General features: G+C 33.3%; 1 protein-coding gene across 1 annotated transcript in view; it reads right to left on the bottom strand.

Moving 5' to 3' along the window:
• KIAA1109 (KIAA1109 ortholog) overlaps nt 1–19,311 on the bottom strand; it is a 198,170-nt gene that overhangs the window by 134,427 nt on the left and 44,432 nt on the right. The window contains exons 12-20 of the mRNA XM_040626286.1: nt 18,106–18,262; nt 17,637–17,715; nt 15,269–15,360; nt 13,897–14,014; nt 6,725–6,880; nt 6,374–6,471; nt 3,969–4,147; nt 3,699–3,805; nt 2,241–2,449 (exon numbers count right to left, since the gene is read on the bottom strand). Coding sequence (XP_040482220.1) covers nt 2,241–2,449; nt 3,699–3,805; nt 3,969–4,147; nt 6,374–6,471; nt 6,725–6,880; nt 13,897–14,014; nt 15,269–15,360; nt 17,637–17,715; nt 18,106–18,262 — 1,195 coding nt within the window. The remainder of the gene's footprint in view (nt 1–2,240; nt 2,450–3,698; nt 3,806–3,968; nt 4,148–6,373; nt 6,472–6,724; nt 6,881–13,896; nt 14,015–15,268; nt 15,361–17,636; nt 17,716–18,105; nt 18,263–19,311) is intronic.

The raw sequence follows: 19,311 nt of genomic DNA, 5'->3' as shown, positions 1-19,311 counted from the left end.
GTTCTATGTTAATTTGATGAATGCAAATACTAATACAAACTTTAGTACAACACTACTAAACAGTTGTTATAAAATCTTAATGCATGGAAGAGACTGCATCAAAACAAACTATCAAGAGAGGTTACATTTATGGAGAATTTGTAAAGAAATCTTTAAAAGAAGGCATTTACTCCTTTCTCTTTATTCTTCTTTGTTATAGTCCTCTTAATTTTGATGAAAATGTATTATTACGGAATTTTTAAAAGAAAAAATTGAGGTATATGAGTATACATCCAGTAATGCAAAAAAACAGTGACAATACCTCTTTAATAGTATTCAAAGCTGGTATTATAGCAATCTAACCATCCTCATTTGCTAACTAAATCATTACTCACATTTAAATTAAAATACAGTTCATCCTCTTCAGGGAAATTATAACTTGAAAATTGCATTTTAAATCCTTTATAGTTATTCATAAGCAATCCCAAGAAAATAAGATACTGGGAGAAATAGTTGAAGAATACTTTAGGTCAAACAATGGTCACATGAAAGAAAGAAAAAAAAATGTGTGTGTGTGTATTTGTGTGTGTATTTCTCCCCTTCGAATATCTGAAGAATCACTCCTTCAGGAATCTCTCCTAAAAGCAAACCAAAACTTTAGATTTCCACAGATATTAAATACATTGTCCCTTGTGTCTTTTATCTTAAATTATGTCATCTGATGCCTTATGGTAGTTTATAGTAAATAAAAGACAGTAAATCAAATATAAAAAATTTTTAAATATAAAAACCTATTCAGCTAGCACTTCTTCCAGAGAACCTTTATTAATAAACCTTGACTGTCTTTCCCTAATCAACCCTGATCATCCTAGACCCTTTCCACAATTAATTACTCCTGTCACTGTACATTATGGGATTGCCTATTACCTAAGCATTCAATATCCAAACCTCCACAGTTGTGAAAGTACAGAAGGAAGAAAACAAGTAAACACTGACAAAATCAGACTCACACAAAAACCTATCCCACAAGTACTGCTCATGATTGCTAATGTTTGGACAATTTGTCTCCCTTTGTTTATCAGATGTAGTAAAGCATCCAATAGTATGATGAAAATCTAAAGCAAAGTGAATTAGCAAAATCCTGAAAAAAATGCAAAATTTCATGAAGTTGCTAAAAATGATATTGGATAACCACTCAAATCACAGGGAAAGCTATCAGGGATAAGTGAGGATCTGGAAGGGTTAGAGCGGTTACCTATAAAAAAGAGTAAATAAGAGTTATTGATGACTTGCTGGTGACTTTTTTACAGTATGACTTGAATTATCAAAAGAATAAAAGTGATGTGTAGAAAACTTACAAAGTGCTCACATATTTTTCTTAAAATAGCCTCTCTTCTTGATCATGCTTGATCAACCTTCAAGAGCTGTCATTCTATGCATTCATATAATGTCAATGGAAAAATTAGACTAAAATGAATCAACACCCGATTTGGTCTTTATTCAAAGAAGGCATACTTCTTTAGAACCTAAAGTTATCATACTCTGAAATAAACTTATTTTCATATATTTGCTTCAGGTTTTAACATAGTGCTCCAAACAAATCTTTGCTTATTATTTAGCATGAAATAAAGTTTTCCGATTTTACTGAATTCACTTGAAGTCGACTCTTCCTGGTTTTACTTTATTATTCTCAGATGACAAGGTTCTCTTGTATTTCTTTTGCTGTGTTATATTACAATGTGTTGGGGCACCTGGGTGGCTCAGTTGGTTAAGCGTCTGCCTTCAGCTTAGGTCATGATCACAGAGCCCTGGGATCCAGACCTACATCAGGCTCCCTGCCCAGTGGGGAGTCTGCTTCTCTGCCCCTCTACCCCCTCCCTTCTTGTACTCTCTCTAATAAATAAATAAAATCTTTAAAAAAAAAAACCCAATGTGTTAAAATTTGTCCCTATATATGTCTATCCCATTATATTCTCTAGCTTATTTCCTTGAGAACAGATGCCATATCATCTCTACGCCCAGCAATTAGCACAATTCCTATAATATATTAAATGCTACAAATACGAAACAAAAACTCAACTGAGAAGTACACCATTTTTAATAAATAAGTTTGTAATTGAGTCTAGCACCAGAAGTCTAGTCAACATATATATCTTCAACAACTTTAAACCACCGAACTATCTCAAATGGTCTCAATTTCAATTAGATATTAACTATTTTGCCTATGCTTAAAAATGTGTAAGATCTTTTAAAAATCATACCTTTATACATAAGAAGGCATTTAATAGTGGTCCATAGAGAGTTATTTGAGAATCTGGGGAAAGTTCCATTTCTACATGAAGTTTATCAGGTGGAAGTTCTGAGGGATCGATAGGTGGGCGTGAAGAAGTAGAAGGAGAAGAAACAACTCTTTCTGATGTTTTCTGGGATGGCCTTAATACAGATAGCATTGTTTCTTCCATTTCTGATACTGAAAGAAATTAAGGAAAAAAATGTATGGCGGTAATTTCTCAGAAGTTCTTTCAGGAACCATTCACTAAGAAATTCTATTTTGTAATTTTTCATGAAAGCAACGCTCTCTGATACAGTATAGTACATGATGAAAACAGACCTACAAGTCTAATATTTAAGAATGCCAAATAAAACAGACTTCATTGAATAGATGTAGAAATACATAAACCAGATGGTATAGAATCAAGGAAAATTTCCTATTATCATTCTCAAGTCCCTGCAATATAAATTCAGGCTTTATCTATAATTGGGCATTAAAGTACAAAGTTGTTTTCACATAAACAGCTATTCAAATACAGTGTACATTATCAGTGTAAAGTCACAATTAGGCTTTATCTATAATTGGGCATTAAAGTACAAAGTTGTTTTCACATAAACAGCTATTCAAATACAGTGTACATTATCAGTGTAAAGTCACAATTAGGCTTTATCTGTAATTGGGCATTAAAGCACAAAGTTGTTTTCACATAAACAGCTATTCAAATACAGTGTACATTACAGTGTACACAATTAGGCTTTATCTATAATTGGGCATTAAAGTACAAAGTTGTTTTCACATAAACAGCTATTCAAATACAGTGTACATTCAAATACAGTGTACTCCAAACATAAGAACAATTATGAAAACTATTCTTTTAACACTTAACTTACTAGAAAAATACAAAGAAAATATCACTTGACTCTAATTTCATTTTGGACCCTGGTAATAAGGTACATAAGCATCAGGGAAACTGATATGATAGTCTGAAAATGCATTAAAAAAACTAACATTTCATGAAACCAAGTGCTTTGAATATATATATATACACACACATATATATATGTGTATATATATATATTCATACACCTTATTTGATATTCTAGCTCTTCCATTTCTAGCTTGGCAGAACTTGAAAAAATTATTTACTTTCTCTGTACATATTTGTTCAAATCTACAATAACAACATTTATCTCACAGAGTTGTTGTAAGGATTAAATGAGATAATGTAAACCAGTAAACAGCTTGGTCTAGTATTTGATACACAGTAAATGCTCAATGAAAGTTGGTTATAATTATGCCAAAAATCCTTAAAAGATTTTTAAATGTATATAATTATGTCAAATGAATAGATACATTTCCAAATTTAAAAATTTTTTTCTTATACTTTTAATGGTTATCAATCATAAAACCAGATGTTTTGAAGTGCAAATTATATAAAAACACCTACATGATTGTTTTAGCTGCTCATCTGCTTTTTGTGGATAAATTGGATGCCATGTATAATCGATTGTAAGCATGACACTTGGGACAGTCCAGCATTCAACCCAACCGGCTCTTTGAAGAACAAAAAATAAAATTCTGGTCAGTTACTTAATTCACTGAATTGTATACAAACACCAGTTACAAATAATCTACTTTTCTTTTATTCTTTGAAAGAATCAGAATCTTCTCCACATATAAACACAAAATACTTAAATCACTAATTTTATATACTCACTTTTCTTGAGTAACATTCCGCCATTTTGGTTTAACTGTTTTCTGACCACTTTGACACTCAGCAGGAATACCGGTATCATGAGTCATTTTATTTGGGTGACAATTCTTTACCAGCATAAATAATGAATATTTACTAGGGTGGCAATCTGGTAGAAATAAATGAAGATCAACATCTTCTCCCTAAAAAATAATTTATAATAACCCAAAAAAATAAAACAGGTACATAAATATGTTTGGTTTCTATTTACAGCCAAACCTATGTATAATAATCTTGAGACTAAATTAAAAAAAAATTCAAAAGGCAGATTTTATAATGAACAGTAAGTTATATAACTGGAATAAGAGTTTATATTGTCTAAAACTAAATTCTAATTAGAAAGTTAAGAAAAAAATTAAGGAAATAAAAAGCATAGTTTATATGTAAGACAGTAAAAAAAAAAAATAAAAATCATCTCACTGAGGAATGCCTGGGTGGCTCAGTTGATTAAGCATCTGCCTTCAGCTCAGGTCATGATTTCAGGGATGTGAGATCAAGCCCTGTGTTGGGCTCTCTGCTCAGCACAGAGTCTGCTTGAGTTTCTCTCTCCTTCTGCTCCTCCTCCTTTTCCTCTGCTCATGCTCTCTCTCTCAAATAAATAAAATCTTTAAATAAATAAATAAAAATCACCTCACTGATAAGTTCAGGTGGAATATGTTCTGCATTTTATTAATTTTTTTTAAACATTTATTTGAGAGACAGAGAAAGAGAGGGAAAGAGCACGGGGGGGAGGAGCAGAGGGAGAAGGAGACTCCGTGCTGAGCATGGAGCCCAATGCGGGGCTGGATCTCATGACCCTGAGATTACAACCTGAGCCTAAAACAACAGTCAAACACTAAACCGACTACACCACCCAGTTTCCCCTACTAATTTTTAAAATATGATTGTCTCTTGATTCTAGCAAGTCTTGGATTATCAACTGGCTTTTAAGAATTCTGAACTGATACATTTTCATTTGGCTTTACTTTTTTCCTTACAGGTCGGTGCCCTAATCTTGTTCATCATGAAGCCTAATTTTTGTTTTTTTTAGATTTTATTATCACAGAATTTTATTTTGTTTCAAGTTTTTATTTAAATTCCAGTTAGTTAACATACAGTATAATATTAGTTTCAGGAGTACAATTCAGTGATTCATCACTTCCATGTAACACCCAGTGCTTTTACAAGTGCCCTTAACTTTAATACCCATCACCCATTTAGCCTATCCCCCTGTCTACCTTCTTTCCAGCAGCCCTCAGTTCTCTATAGTTGAGTCTATTTTATGGTTTGCATCTCACTTTTTTCTGCAATGTTCATCTGTTTTCTTAAATTCCACATATGAGTGAAATCATACGGTATTTGTCTTTCTCTCACTTATTTCACTTAGCATAATACACTCTAGTTCTATCCACTTCGTGGTAAATGGCAAGATTTCATTCTTTTTGATGGCTGAGTAATATTCCATTGTGTATATATAGCACAACCTCTTTACCCATTTATTAGTCAATGCACATTTGGGCTTTTTATAATTTGGTGATTGTTGATTATACTACAAACATTGGGGTGCCGTGATTCCTGATTTCTGAACAGGAAGCATAGCAGAGGTGTTAAGAGAATGATGCCTAACCTATAACACCTGGGTTCAAATTCCAATTCAGCCACTCACAGTCACATGATAAAGTTACATAAATTCAGCTTCTCAGTTTCCTATTTCATAAACGCAGATAACAACTACCTCAAGCAAATTGTTCTGAGAATGAATGAGCTAATACACATAAAGCACTTAGAATAGTGTATAGCACATGGTAAAGAGAACATGTTTAATAGGTATTAGCAGCTCTACTGTTGCTATTTTTTACCACCATAACCTCCATCAATACTACAACTACTTCTGATTGTCCATACCCTAAAATGAGGTATTTCACAAAATTGTGAACTCATTAGAGCAGCCCTTCAGAGAAAAGGAAGAGAGGTATTTGTGGCTATCCCTTGAATTCATGTTTACAATTAGTAACGAAATAAAGGAAAGTATAAAATCTAGTACATAAACTGTAAACATTAGAGCTAGAAGGGGTTTCAAAAAAACATGTAGGTTAGCCAAAAAAGGTTAAAAATGAGCTGGTTAGGAAAATAATCAACTCAGGGAATTCTCTTTTTATTGCCCAACTCCTCAGGAGAAGTTGAGGAACTTAGGGGAATGCCAGAACATTACTGTTAACTACAAAAAAGAAGCTACAGCATGTCTGTGACACTGAAGACCATGAACAATGGTGGAGAGCGAACATACTCAGGATAGCAATGGGGTAGGCAGGGAAAAGTAAAGATAAGCTTTGGGAAATCAAACGTACTAATAAACCTGTGGAATAAAGAATGCAAGCAATTATACATACTCTTAAAGAGAACTTGGTGTTACACGTAGCTGGAACAAAGTCCGTAAAAGGCAAAGAGAAATCAATGTTTAGTGTTTCCCCACAGGCTGCCAGATACACTACAAGAAGAGGAAAAAGAGAAAATTTATTTTCAACTTCAGTAAAACTTTAAATAAAAATTGCCTTATACCTAAGAAAATGAAAAATAATATGCTTAGTCCAATAAAAGCTCTGAAGTAGTTCTCTGAGAGTATTATAAGACAATGGAAAAAAGATCAATTCTAGTATCTATTAAAATTACAAAATCAACATCAATATCCATTTTTGTTATACCTTAATGAACAAAAAACTTAATTTTTAAGAAGTTCTTACCATTTTCCTGTTGTTTAGTGGAACAGTCAATCCAATTGTGTTGATTAGCAGCCCAAATCATTTCAAATTGATGAAACATGATTTTAAAATTCCATGTGTATGGCACAAATGAAAAAATGTCTGGAGCACTATCACTAGACCAGTCTTGAATTAAATCTAAAATTACAGGAGTGGGAGACAGCAAAAATTAATTGAAATTCAGAAAACAAAATACAAATATTCTAACACCAGTCAAAAATCAATTTTTCTTTTGCAACTAAAAAGAACTTTTATACTGAAATATTAAAAGAAGATTAAGATATAGGTAAGTGATTTAATAGCAAACCAATGTTTACCCACTAATCACAGTTCCAAATAAGAGAAATTTTATGCATTTTATATACTTATTATTTTTTATTTTTTATACCTATTATTTTTTAAAGAAACTTTAGAAGATGAAAGAGCAAAAAAATATCACCTGATAATCCACTACTCGAATATCCAGCATTGTGGATATGTTTCCTTCTAGTTTTCTTTTCTATATAGATTTTTATACTATTCTAGATGTACATATTTTATATATTGCTTTTTCTCATTGAACTCAAAATTTTTCCATGTTATTTCATACACATTAACAAAAATTTTAATGAGAGTTCATTAAAGAGATTTGCCAGGATTTACTTAACTATTTCGTAATCTTGGATATTTAGACTCTTTCCAAATTTTTGTGCTATATATAATTTTATGTATATTTTCATGCAAGATATTTTACATATTCAGGATTACTTTGTCAGTATAGATTCCAGAAGTAAAATGGCTAGGTCAAAGTTTATAAATTTTTTCAAAGCTATTATAAATTACAGAATTGCTTTCTGAGAATACTGAAACCATTTATACTCCTTCCAGAAATATATGCTAGACTATCTATTTCACTGTACCCTCTCCTGCGTTATACTTCTTTCTACCTTTCCCTCCCCCAGTCCCTCCCCCTTTCTCTTTGTCTCTGGGGGTGGTGGGAGAATGTAGCTTGGTAATTAATTGATCATTGAAAACTGTTATCTCACTTTAGCTGAATTTCCTAATTACAAGTAGGGATGAACATTTTTTCATGTTGTTTTACTCATTAAACAAATACCTACAGAGTGTCTATTGTATGCCAGACTCTGTTCTAGACTCTGGGAATATAATGGTGAACACAAATTTGGCCCTGTTAGTATTTACAGTCATTAATCTCTAACTTCTGATTTGTTGTACTGCTGATTTGTATGGTTTTAAGTGCTGCTTTTTAAAACTATCCATTTACTTAGTCTGCTTACCCTCTGGTACCTTTTTTTTTTTTTTGAATCTCGATAGGCAAAAACTCTTTATTAAACTATTAGCACTAACCTAAAACAGTGGTTTTACTTTTTCTTCAGGCATTCACATCGCTTACTTGCCTATACTCCCAGCAATCATATCTTTCAGTGCATGGTCTCCTCCTAAAGGTGTCAAGCTCATCTCTGTATACTCATAGTATATAATACAGTGCTATGCATGTAAAATTAGAACTTTGTATATATGAGAGAGAGAATTGACTAGAAGCAGTACTATAGCACACTTTGACAGCAGACAGTCCTGGGATTAAATTCTGGCTTTACCATTTTACTAGCAATGCAATCTTAAACAAATAATGTAAATGCTATCAGTTTTCTCTCTTACAAAATGAGGACAACTTCACAGACTTATGATAAGAACTGAAATTATATGGGTCAAGTTTTAGCACAGTAACTACCACAGGGTAAGCACTCTCCGTATGGAAGCATTTATTATTAAAGATATTCTGAAGAAAATAATAGGTAAAAATAATTTAATATTTAAAGTAGTTTCTTTGGATTTTAAATGAGGTCTTTATTTTTTTTTTTTAAAGATTTTATTTATTTATTCGACAGAGATAGAGACAGCCAGCGAGAGAGGGAACACAAGCAGGGGGAGTGGGAGAGGAAGAAGCAGGCTCATAGCGGAGGAGCCTGATGTGGGGCTCGATCCCAGAACGCCGGGATCACGCCCTGAGCCGAAGGCAGACGCCCAACCGCTGTGCCACCCAGGCGCCCCTAAATGAGGTCTTTAAACTGAAAGATATGATATGTAATGAAATCAGAAGTCAAATTTCTCTTACATAATATCATATGAACTCATTTAAAATTTAGCTGCAATGAACAAAAGCTTGTGCACATTAAAAAATCCCTCTCTTAAAATGGCAAAATAATACATTTAATATCAAATGTCAATAATTTAAATTAATATTAATAAGATGCAGAGTTTCATATCAATCAATTGAATAGGGTAATTAACCTGTTCTATGAATAAAGGAAGACTCCACTTGACAATTTTACTTGAAATTACTTCCATTTCACTAAACAAGCAATCACAGTGGTTCATCTTACTGTATAGTATCTATGCTTACTTCTAAACTTTTACTTCCACATCCCATCCTACCTAACGTGACTCCATGCCAACTTTCTAACTTTATTGTTTGGCACAATGGCTAGTGATCAGATCCCAAAAGTCATCTCTGGAATTAACCATTTCTACAGTATAAACTTATCATTCGTCAATCTAATTTTCTCACTTTTCTTCTTCATCAACATTTTTAGTTCTGTACTTTTACTCAAACTATTCATCCTATCTAAAATAAGTACACTCTTTGGTATCCTCTCTGCTAAAGGAAACTCTAACCATCTTTAACAACAACATGATACTACAGAGAAAGCACAGGATCCACCGTCAAAAAAATGTTCTTAAATATCTCTTCCACTTACTAGCCTCATTGAATCTGACCATGTCATTGGATGTTTCCCTGCTTCAAATCCTCTTGTTAACTCAGGGATAGCAGTAACCGCTATCTCTTTTCAGAGTCATGAAGGTAATATAAATGAACACGCTTTGGAATGTTCTATGGAGACAAACTATGCAAATATCAGTTAATATTACTGAGTTCATTGGCAAAGACCATTTTAGATCTTATGGTCTTTCCCCTACCTTCTCCGATTACCTTCAAGTCACAGCCATTTCCTCTGTATTCAGGTCTTACATGCATTTGTTAGTTTCAGTTCATGCTAGTAATCAATATATACACTGTTCTGTATTGCTTCATTTGTTTAAGTCTAGGGCACATGCCAATATACTTGAGACTGATAACTAATACAAAACAAGAAATGCCCATAAAGTGACATGGCCATAAGTTCTCTGTGGGTTGAGATCATGGTTTAAATTTGTTTTGAATCATTATTAATAAGAGACTTTCAGCTTACATCAGTTGCATTTATCTATTTTACACTCTTAGTTAAAAGACTGAGATATAATTGCTAGTAAAATAAACACAAATTTAAATAATCCAATAGTCATCTCAGGAAACCAATGTAATTTTATAAAGTTATTAGCCAATTTCTATTTTAACAAGTCTTATTAGTTTTTCTACCGTATTTTATTTGAAATTTGAAGATATTCTGCAATATAGTTTCCTTACCATCTTGTACAATATCTTTACTGATAAATATTTTAAAATATGGTAAAATATTTTTACTTGACTCAATAACTATATCTAATATGTATTTCTCTTTAAACCAAAAGCTGCTCTCATTGGCAAATGGTCTTACCAAAAAATTTAAAAAAGGAAGTACTTTCTTGATGACTGCCGTACTCATTTAGACAACAAATTTTTTAAAGTTATTAAGTTGTGATGAGCACTGCATGTTGTATGGATGTGCTGAATCACTATATTGTATGCCTGAAACTAATATTATTACACTGTATGTTAACTAACTGGAATTTAAATAAAAACTTAAAAAAAATAAAGTTATTAAGTTGGTAATCATCTGGAAAAAACTCATCTACAACTCACTTTATAATTACATTGTTAGGCAAATACCCTATAAAATGTCAGTCAATTGTACTGGAGCTTTGCAATATTGTTAGCATTGTCTTCTTCTCCCCCTTATCAGAGTAAATCTAAGTCAATTTCGATATTAGCAGAAGAGACTTCACTTCAGCCTTTGTTTTACATCTTTTATTCCTGAGACTCTTTTTTATATTTATCATGAAGCTGTCTTTGCCCCACACTAAAATCTCTTAACAACTTGATCGGGGCTCAGTCGGTTAAGCGTCTGTCTGCCTTTGGCTCAGGTCATGATCCCAGGGTCCTAGGATGGAGTCCCGCATCAGGCTCCTTGCTCAGTGGGGAGTCTGCTTCTCCATCTCCCAGCTACTCCCCCTGCTTGTGCTCTCCCTTTCTCTCATTATCTCTTTCTCTCTCTGTCAAAATAAAAATAAAATAAAATAAAATAACTTTATCTAATAATTTGTGTAAGAATGGCCACTGAGGGATATTACGCATATCCACACACCAAATTAGATCATTTGTTTTCTGCAGAATTCTGTCAATGGGGAAATAGAAAACTGAGAACAGAAAAAGCAATTCAAACACTATGACCAAGTATATTCATCCCTAGGCTAAACGTGTTACTCTCTAATAGCCATCCTTTTTAAAGAATAAATAAGTTTTTAAAGGATTCTAAAAAGCAATAGAAGAAACATGAGTAAAAGTTATAGCTGTAAAAACAGGGCTATGAGAACTTAAGTTTTGTACCTTTCTATTTTCTTTATATTTCTCCAAATAAATTTTAGGGGGAAAAAAACAAAAAAGTGAATTGCAATACATATAAGCTTAGAGATGAGAAATAAAGAAAATAGGGAAAAAAAAGAAGATAATTTAGGGAAGACATGTTTGTAACTTGGGAAATGCATACTTGGCTATTTGAAAGTGACTAACAATGCTCAGCCTACATTAGTGTTACTACAAAATTAAAAATTTTAAATCTTGGGGAATTATCTACTCCAACTATTCTTAGCACTGCTATAGTCTAAGAATGTGAAATGTCTGCAGTGAAAACAATGTGAAGGATTAAATGCCTGAAAATAGGAACCTATTTTAAAAGGTTAGCAAAGTTATAAAATACAAAACCTTAAGTGAGAGAGTAATGGCTAGTGCCGAAGAAACTAAATATAACAGATTCTCGAGCCAGACGACTTGGGTTGGAACACTAGCTTGACAGACTTACTAGTTGTGTGACCCTGGACAAACTGCTTGACCACTCTGTAACTTACTTTCCTCATCTGTAAAACAAGGATAACAATAATATCGATCTCAGGAATTATTATAAGGATTCAACAATTCAATATGTGCAAATTGAACAGAGACAGATATATAATACACACTGTGAGTTTTAGCTATTTTTTTAATAAATCTGAATTGAGCAGTACTTACTCAATGTTCAGCTTCACTGACAAAAGTTTTAACTTGCCAGGGATTTTGTTACAACTTCTACTACTGGGACCCTGACTCAAGCCTTGAAGAATTATATAACTCCAAGAATACAGAAGCTTTCTATCTAGTCCCCATGATAAAGTTCCCAATCAAACTAGAAAACAAATATAAAAAACTTACTATTGAACATATTGTAGTAATGGCATTATACAATGCCCAAACTCTAACAATAGCAAAATTAGGGTAGAAATTATTATCTCTATTTCACAGATAAGGAAACAGAAGGTAAAATAATTAGATAATTTGGCCAACATCATATTGCTAGTAAGTAATGTGAGGGCAGGACTATCTACCTGACTACCACTACATCCCCAAATATCTAATAGTACTCAGCACAGATCAGATGCTTGTAAATGACTGGTGAATACCGGGAAGGATGGAGGGAGGGAGGGAGGGAGGGATGGATGGATAAATGTAGCAATCAGTAAAGCAAATATTAGGTGCTCTGGGGTAGCCACTGACCCTGGCAAATCAGACCAACTCTATTTAGCTAAACTTTTTATGAAAGTTTCTATAAATGCAACTTATTTTTATGTAGTAATATTTATGTTAGAGACCAAGACTATATGTTCCTAAACCCATGAAATATGAGTAGCTGTCGTAATATGCTTCAAGAAATAAAGAAATGTTTTCCAACTAATGATAACATCAACTCAATATCCACGCCAATGGAAAGAAGTAGGAGCTCCAAATATAAAAATAACATACCCTCGTGCACTGTTGGTGGGAATGTAAATTGGTACAGCCACACTGTGGAAAACAGTATGGAAGTTCCTCAAAAACTTAAAAATAGAAATACCATATGATCCAATAATTCCACTACTGGGTATTTACCCAAAGAAAATGAAAACACTAATTTGAAAAAATGTATGCACCCCTATGTTTACTGCAGCATTATTTACAATAGCCAAGATATGAAAGCAAACTAAATGTCCACAATAGATGAATAAAGAAGATGTGGTGTGTGTCGACATATAAACACACACACACAGAGAGAGAGAGAGAGAGAGAGAGAGAGAGAGAGAGGAATATTAAGCAGCCATAAAAAAGAATAAAATTGTGCCATCTGCAACAACATTTCACTTACATGTGGAATCTAACAAACAAAACAAATAAACCAAAAGCAGAAAAAGACCCATAAATACAGAAAACAAACTGATGGTTGCCAGAGAGGAGGAGGGTAAAGAGATGAGAAAAAGAGGTGAAGGGGACTAGGAGGTACAGGCTTCCAGTTATGGACTGAGTAAGTCACTGGAATAAAAGGCATGGCATAGGGAACAAAGTTAATGGTATTGTAGTAGTATTATATGGTGACAGACGGCAGCTATACTTGTGATGAGCACAGCATAATATATAGAGTTGCTTGATTACTATGTTGTATAACCAAAACTAACGTAATGTGTCAACTACAATTCAATAAAATAAAAAAATAACATACTTGACTATTTGAATATACTGTTTGTGGATTACAATAACTGAAACAAAATAATGAAACCATGCCGATGCCTAATTCAGGCAAAGAAAGAAACTGATTCATCCTCCCCAAATTATCCCCCACTAGGATGACACAAAGCACCAGCCTAAGATGAGTTCTTTCATTTTTTTTTGTAAGCCCAATTTTGTGTTGATATTTTCCTTGTTTGTGGTAAAAGAGAACACAAAATACCTATATTTAAATTTTCCCTTTTATAATCTTAGCCTAAAAAGAAGTGTAAAAAAAGTATGAACTCTATCATCAAATCCCTATGTTGACTCTAAAAGCAAAACTTACTGAATGTAAACAAGTTAACTGTGATAAATCTCATTGTATTTACATTTATTAGAAAATTACCAGTGAAGAAGTTCTTCTGTGCAAAGATGAAGTGGTAGGTGGCTTTATAAACCTCTAATTCACACTGCCAAGTCTGTGGCATGTTCCATGTTCGGGGATAACTGGCATTGATGTGGAACTGCAAGTGAAATAGTAAGGAAAAATGTTAGAGTTTAAAATGTGACACTGTGTGAAGAACATTAGAAATAAATTCACACACACACTAGTAGAGTAATAAAAACTTATTTTCCCACTGAGCTGAACAGAAGGTCCCCGTTGAGATTTTAATATTACTGTGGCTAAAGGTCAGGATCTATGATTATATCCAGCTCCTTGAAATACTAAGCCATAAAAACTTTAAGAACAACAAAGCAGACTACAGTTGTGATACTGTACTCTAGCTAAACTAACAGAGTAACAACCAGTGTCCTTAATTCCTCTTTAAACCTAATCTGTTATGTGAGAGGCTCAGGGTTTGGCCACCAGTGCCTCCCAGGTTCCCATTTGGCACTTTGGTAATGGTGCTTTATCATGTATTCCATCTACCAAAGTTTGGAGATTCTGCTAAAGGCAAGAGCTGCCTGACCAGGAATAGCATTATTGCACAGCACCATTTATCAGCAGTAGCTCAGGAATTCATTAAAATGCTGAATATGCCAGTTAATATACATTTATAGTATTCAATATATTCTTGGTAATTGCAAATTTTTCCTCTTAATTTACATATATACATGTAAAAATGCTTTTTTTTAGACAATTAAGACCTAATAATACCATCTTAGAAAAGAATTCTTTCTGAGTATCAGCCATTCTACATAGTGGCTTTTGTTATTTTTTATTATTGTTATTTTCCCTGATAAGGAATAATCTGCCTGATAATGAAAGGAATCCCCAATCTGCAATTTTAATCATAAGCATTTCCATATTTTTTCTAATATGGGGCAATCTGCAGTATCAATAAGACTTTCTCCTTTTTACCTCATTCATTAAGTAAAACACAAAATGATTTATTAAGCCATGAAAAGGAATCCAATGGGGCCAGAACATATAGTGAAAAATTATCTCATTTATAACATAGGAGTTAGTCTAGTCATAAAATTTAAAAATAACATTATAACAACTTTTCACATTTTTAAAGACCAAAAATCATGCTAGCACTGCCTTATATTCACTTTGCCCATAACTAGAAGCAAAGCGAAAGAGAAACGCCAGAGTCCACAGCACTGGGAACCTACTCCTCTTCACGAAAATAAGGCCAAGAGTACCTGGTAGTTCTTGAATGAGAAGATTAACTATTTAATGACTTTCTGGTCATTAAAATTTTATATTAAAAAATTAAAACCAAATTCAAATTTTATGTATGTATACATATCATTGTATACTCTAGACTTACTGCTAACATTTCTGCTTCTAAAAGGGTCCGGTATTGCATGCTGGTAGTGGCATCAACATGTAAGAGCTGTCCTTTAATTGCAGGAGTATAACCTAGTAAGTGAAAACATAAAAATTAAGAACCTAAAAAATATATGCATGACTTAAAATTTTGTACTGGAAACAACTCCCATCACCACCCAAAGAAGGAATCCCTGAAAAATGGTGATCAGACACTACACAAATACATCCCAGTGATGGGGAGCTTGTGATCTAATAGGCGATCTTTCTCATTTTGGACAGCTCTAAAGGAATAAAGTTCCATTTTCATAGAATGTCCTCCTGATGTTGCTTTCCAGTGCGAAACTGTAAGTCTACCCTCTAAATGACAGTTTTCAACTATTAAAGATAGCTCCCATGTCTCTTCTTCTCCCACTGACTCAAGGGAAGTTGTTTTCATCATTTTCAACTGTTCCTTATATAATGAGTTTCTAAACGACAGCTATTCCTTATGTAATTAATGACAGTTAGCAAACAACATAGCTCCATTCTGAACAAAAGCAGAAAACTGCAGAGTACTGCACTTCTTTTCTTGAAGGGCTGCCCTTCCATGAACACTAATGCTATGGTCATTAGTATATGGCTAGTTCAACATGCATCCTGCCCTGGACATTTTTTTTCAAACACCTGAAACTCTGAAAAAAGTTTTAAATGTATTTGAATTATATTTTGTTAATGTCTATGACTTAATCTATTTTTCCCCTCAGATAGTCATCTTAAATGACTCCTAACCTTTCTCAAGAAGCTGACTAGGCTTTCCTTAGACCTGTAACTCACTCAGAGTTCCACAACCAGTGTGCTGTGGCACTGGCCATGAAATCATAATAAGTATGCTCCAGATACTGATTCCCTCAGCCCTCAGTGGTTCCCTTACCCCAGTGCATCAATAATTGTACTAAAGAAAGGTGTACAAATATTTCCTAAGTGCAATATCAGTTTAAAAATTGTAGAAGCACTCCGTTAATCGAATCATTCTCAGTTTTACCCAACCCTCAACTGTCTTTTTCCTCCTGCTATGTATCTGAACCACCCAGTCCTAGAGAATCTCAAGCATCTGCTTCAAGACTTAGTATGACCACTCTTTTACAACCAGCAAAGGTCAGGTTTAACTCTTCATTAAAAGAGCCTCAAAGCTACAGGGAAAAGATACACTATGCCATTCTCAGTTACTGTTTCACAACTGATTATCTAAGTAGGTAGACCCGACTGCTACATTTTTATACAAGCTAATGAATGTAGTCAACCCGCTACCTGCTTTCTTCTTATACCAGCAACAAGAAAAGGTGACAGAAACAAGTAAAGAGAGCCAAGAGTGATATAAAAATTACTCTAAGTACAGGGTGCCTGGGTGGCTCAGTCGTTAAGCGTCTGCCTTCGGCTCAGTCATGATCCCATCGTCCTGGGATTGAGCCCTGCGTAGGGCTCCCTGATCGGCGGGAAGCCTGCTTCTCCATCTCCCACCCCCCTGCTTGTGTTCCCTCTCTCACTGCCTCTCTCTCTGTCAAATAAATAAATAAAAGCTTTAAAAAAATTAATTATACTTAGCCATAGTAATATTGTTGGTTAGTGATTTAAAAATATGGGTAAGTTGCTATTCTCTGTACTCTCAAGAAGTGAATAAATAAAGCAGAATTTCATTTTAATTGTTCTCAGTTACAAATATAATAAGAGGATAGGAAGAAGGAAAATGAAGAAGGCTATATAATATTTTGATAAATTTAACAAAATGTATTTAATCATTATTGATTAACTTGTATCAGAATCCAAATTTCAAATGCATAACGAATTTAGATTAGCTCAGATGTAACTATAGCAGAGTATTATTTAATATTTTTAATATGAAATGTTCTGCTTTATTAAAGTTATATTTTTCAAAGTCCCAGGCTTACTCCCTGACAAAATCTATTAACAATATAACCTAAAACAAAGCCTATCAGTCATTCCATCACATACTGCTCATATACCATGTGCCAGGTACTGGGTTCAGCACCAAGTTTACATCAGTTTAAAAAAAACACAGCACCTGCTCTTACAGAGCAACAGACTAATAGGAAAAATATTTTAAACAAATTATGCTCAGTCTTACAAAAAAGAAGTATAGAGTATAACGAAAGCATAAGACCTAACTCGATTTAAAAATTTTTCCCTTCTCTCCAGGTGCACAAATAATTTAATTATGTAATTAATATGTACTGTTATGTAAATATAATAGAAAGCTGAAAAAGAAAACCTCATTACTGTTGGTCTAGATGGGATAACAAACTATTATTTATAGATTAATTATTCACCTATTAAACATTTAAAATAGGAAAGTACTCATTGCAGCTTACCATTTTCCTCAACTGTCATTGGAATATTAATTTCTAAATATGAGCCAGCTCCTACATTTACATGTACAGCATTTGTTTCCTACCAAAAGAAAAAAATTAAACCATATAAAACAATTCTTTTCTCACTAGTTAATCATACTCCCATCTTTACTTTTCAGTTATTATCACAGACAAAATATAATCATCAATGATATGAAATGGGTATTAAAAGTTCCTAAGAACAAAAGTTCAAAGTTTTACTAAAAATACACTAAAACAATCTGGCCAATAAAGAAGAAAAGGAACCAAACTATAGAATTAAGGTTTATTATTAACTTTTCCTACTTTTGATACTTAATGAGAGCAACATAGGGTGGTAGGGAGCTCATAGAAATGAATCTAAGTATAGAACTAGTTACCAGAAAAATACTCTGGAAAATAATGTTCAAATTTTAAACACTATTTTCTACTATATTATTTCAATAATTACCCTGTTTTTGGTAAACAGCAAATCAATTGTAGCATCTGCAATAATATTCATTCGCAGTTCAAAAGCAAGGATCTGTCGTGGTCTCCCAGGCAGTGCAATTTCAGAAACTTTCAGAACTTGATAATCAGGTGGGAAGAAAAACTTCCATAAACAATCTCTATATAAGGAGGTATAATGGATAACTTGTTATTCAAACAAAATTACATCTATAAGGGAGCAAAATCAGTATTCTAACTTTGTACTATCGCTGCTATCTCATTTAACAATTGGACATGAAATAGAAAAAAATTTAAGTCACAAAATAACAGCTACTCGAACTTCCTTTCAGTAAAACAAAAGACTCTTTTCTCCAATGTTTTATACTTCCAAAGATCAACAAGCTTTGAGTATTTTTTTAAAGATTTATTTTTTTGAGAGAGAGAGCATGTGCAGGCCTGTATACACACACACACACACACACACACACACACACACACACACACACAAGAGTGGAGAGGGGCAGAGGGAGAGAATCTTCACACAGACTCCCTCACTGAGCACAGAACCCAATGTGGGGCTTGATCTCACAACCCATTACTTATCTTGCCCAAATCACTGAACCTCTCTGCATCTCCATTTTCTCACAGATATAATAAGTTTACCATACCAGCCCTATGTATCTCACTGGGTTATGAGAATCAAGTGTGAAAATATAAATAAAAGCACTTATGTGAAAGCAGTAAAAGGCTAGACAAATGTTGAAAATGTTTACATTATTGTAATTACCATCTATTTAAAGATTAAGTACAAATCTCATAAAGTCTGTACTTCAACTGTGACATGAAAACTCCCAGAAAGAAAATATCATGAAGGAAAAGCTGGATATCTTAAAGATTCAGAAAAATCATGTAAGGTGGTAGAATGAAATCAAAATTCATAAGTTAACAAGTCATTCTATATCAAAGATCACAATCTCTTCCCAAAACTGAATGAACTATGCAATAGCAAAACAGTTGAGATTTCTTCCTAAATTTCTTGTATCTTAGTGGATGCTATGAAAACTGACCTTACTATTCATTTCTGGTTACAATTCATATTTGTATAGAAACTCAAAATGGGGAAGAAGAAAAGGAAATGGCTACAGAGAGGAAATGCACTGTTTGTACATGTAAGTGAAGAGCAAAGTATTGTTAGTAAACTAAGCCCATGTGAAAATAAGTTTCTCAG

Source organism: Ursus maritimus, unplaced genomic scaffold (genome assembly GCF_017311325.1).
Source record: "Ursus maritimus isolate PB19 unplaced genomic scaffold, ASM1731132v1 scaffold_11, whole genome shotgun sequence".
NCBI lineage: Eukaryota > Metazoa > Chordata > Mammalia > Carnivora > Ursidae > Ursus > Ursus maritimus.
Note: the sequence above shows the minus strand (reverse complement) of the source record. Positions and strands in the feature narration are given on the sequence as shown.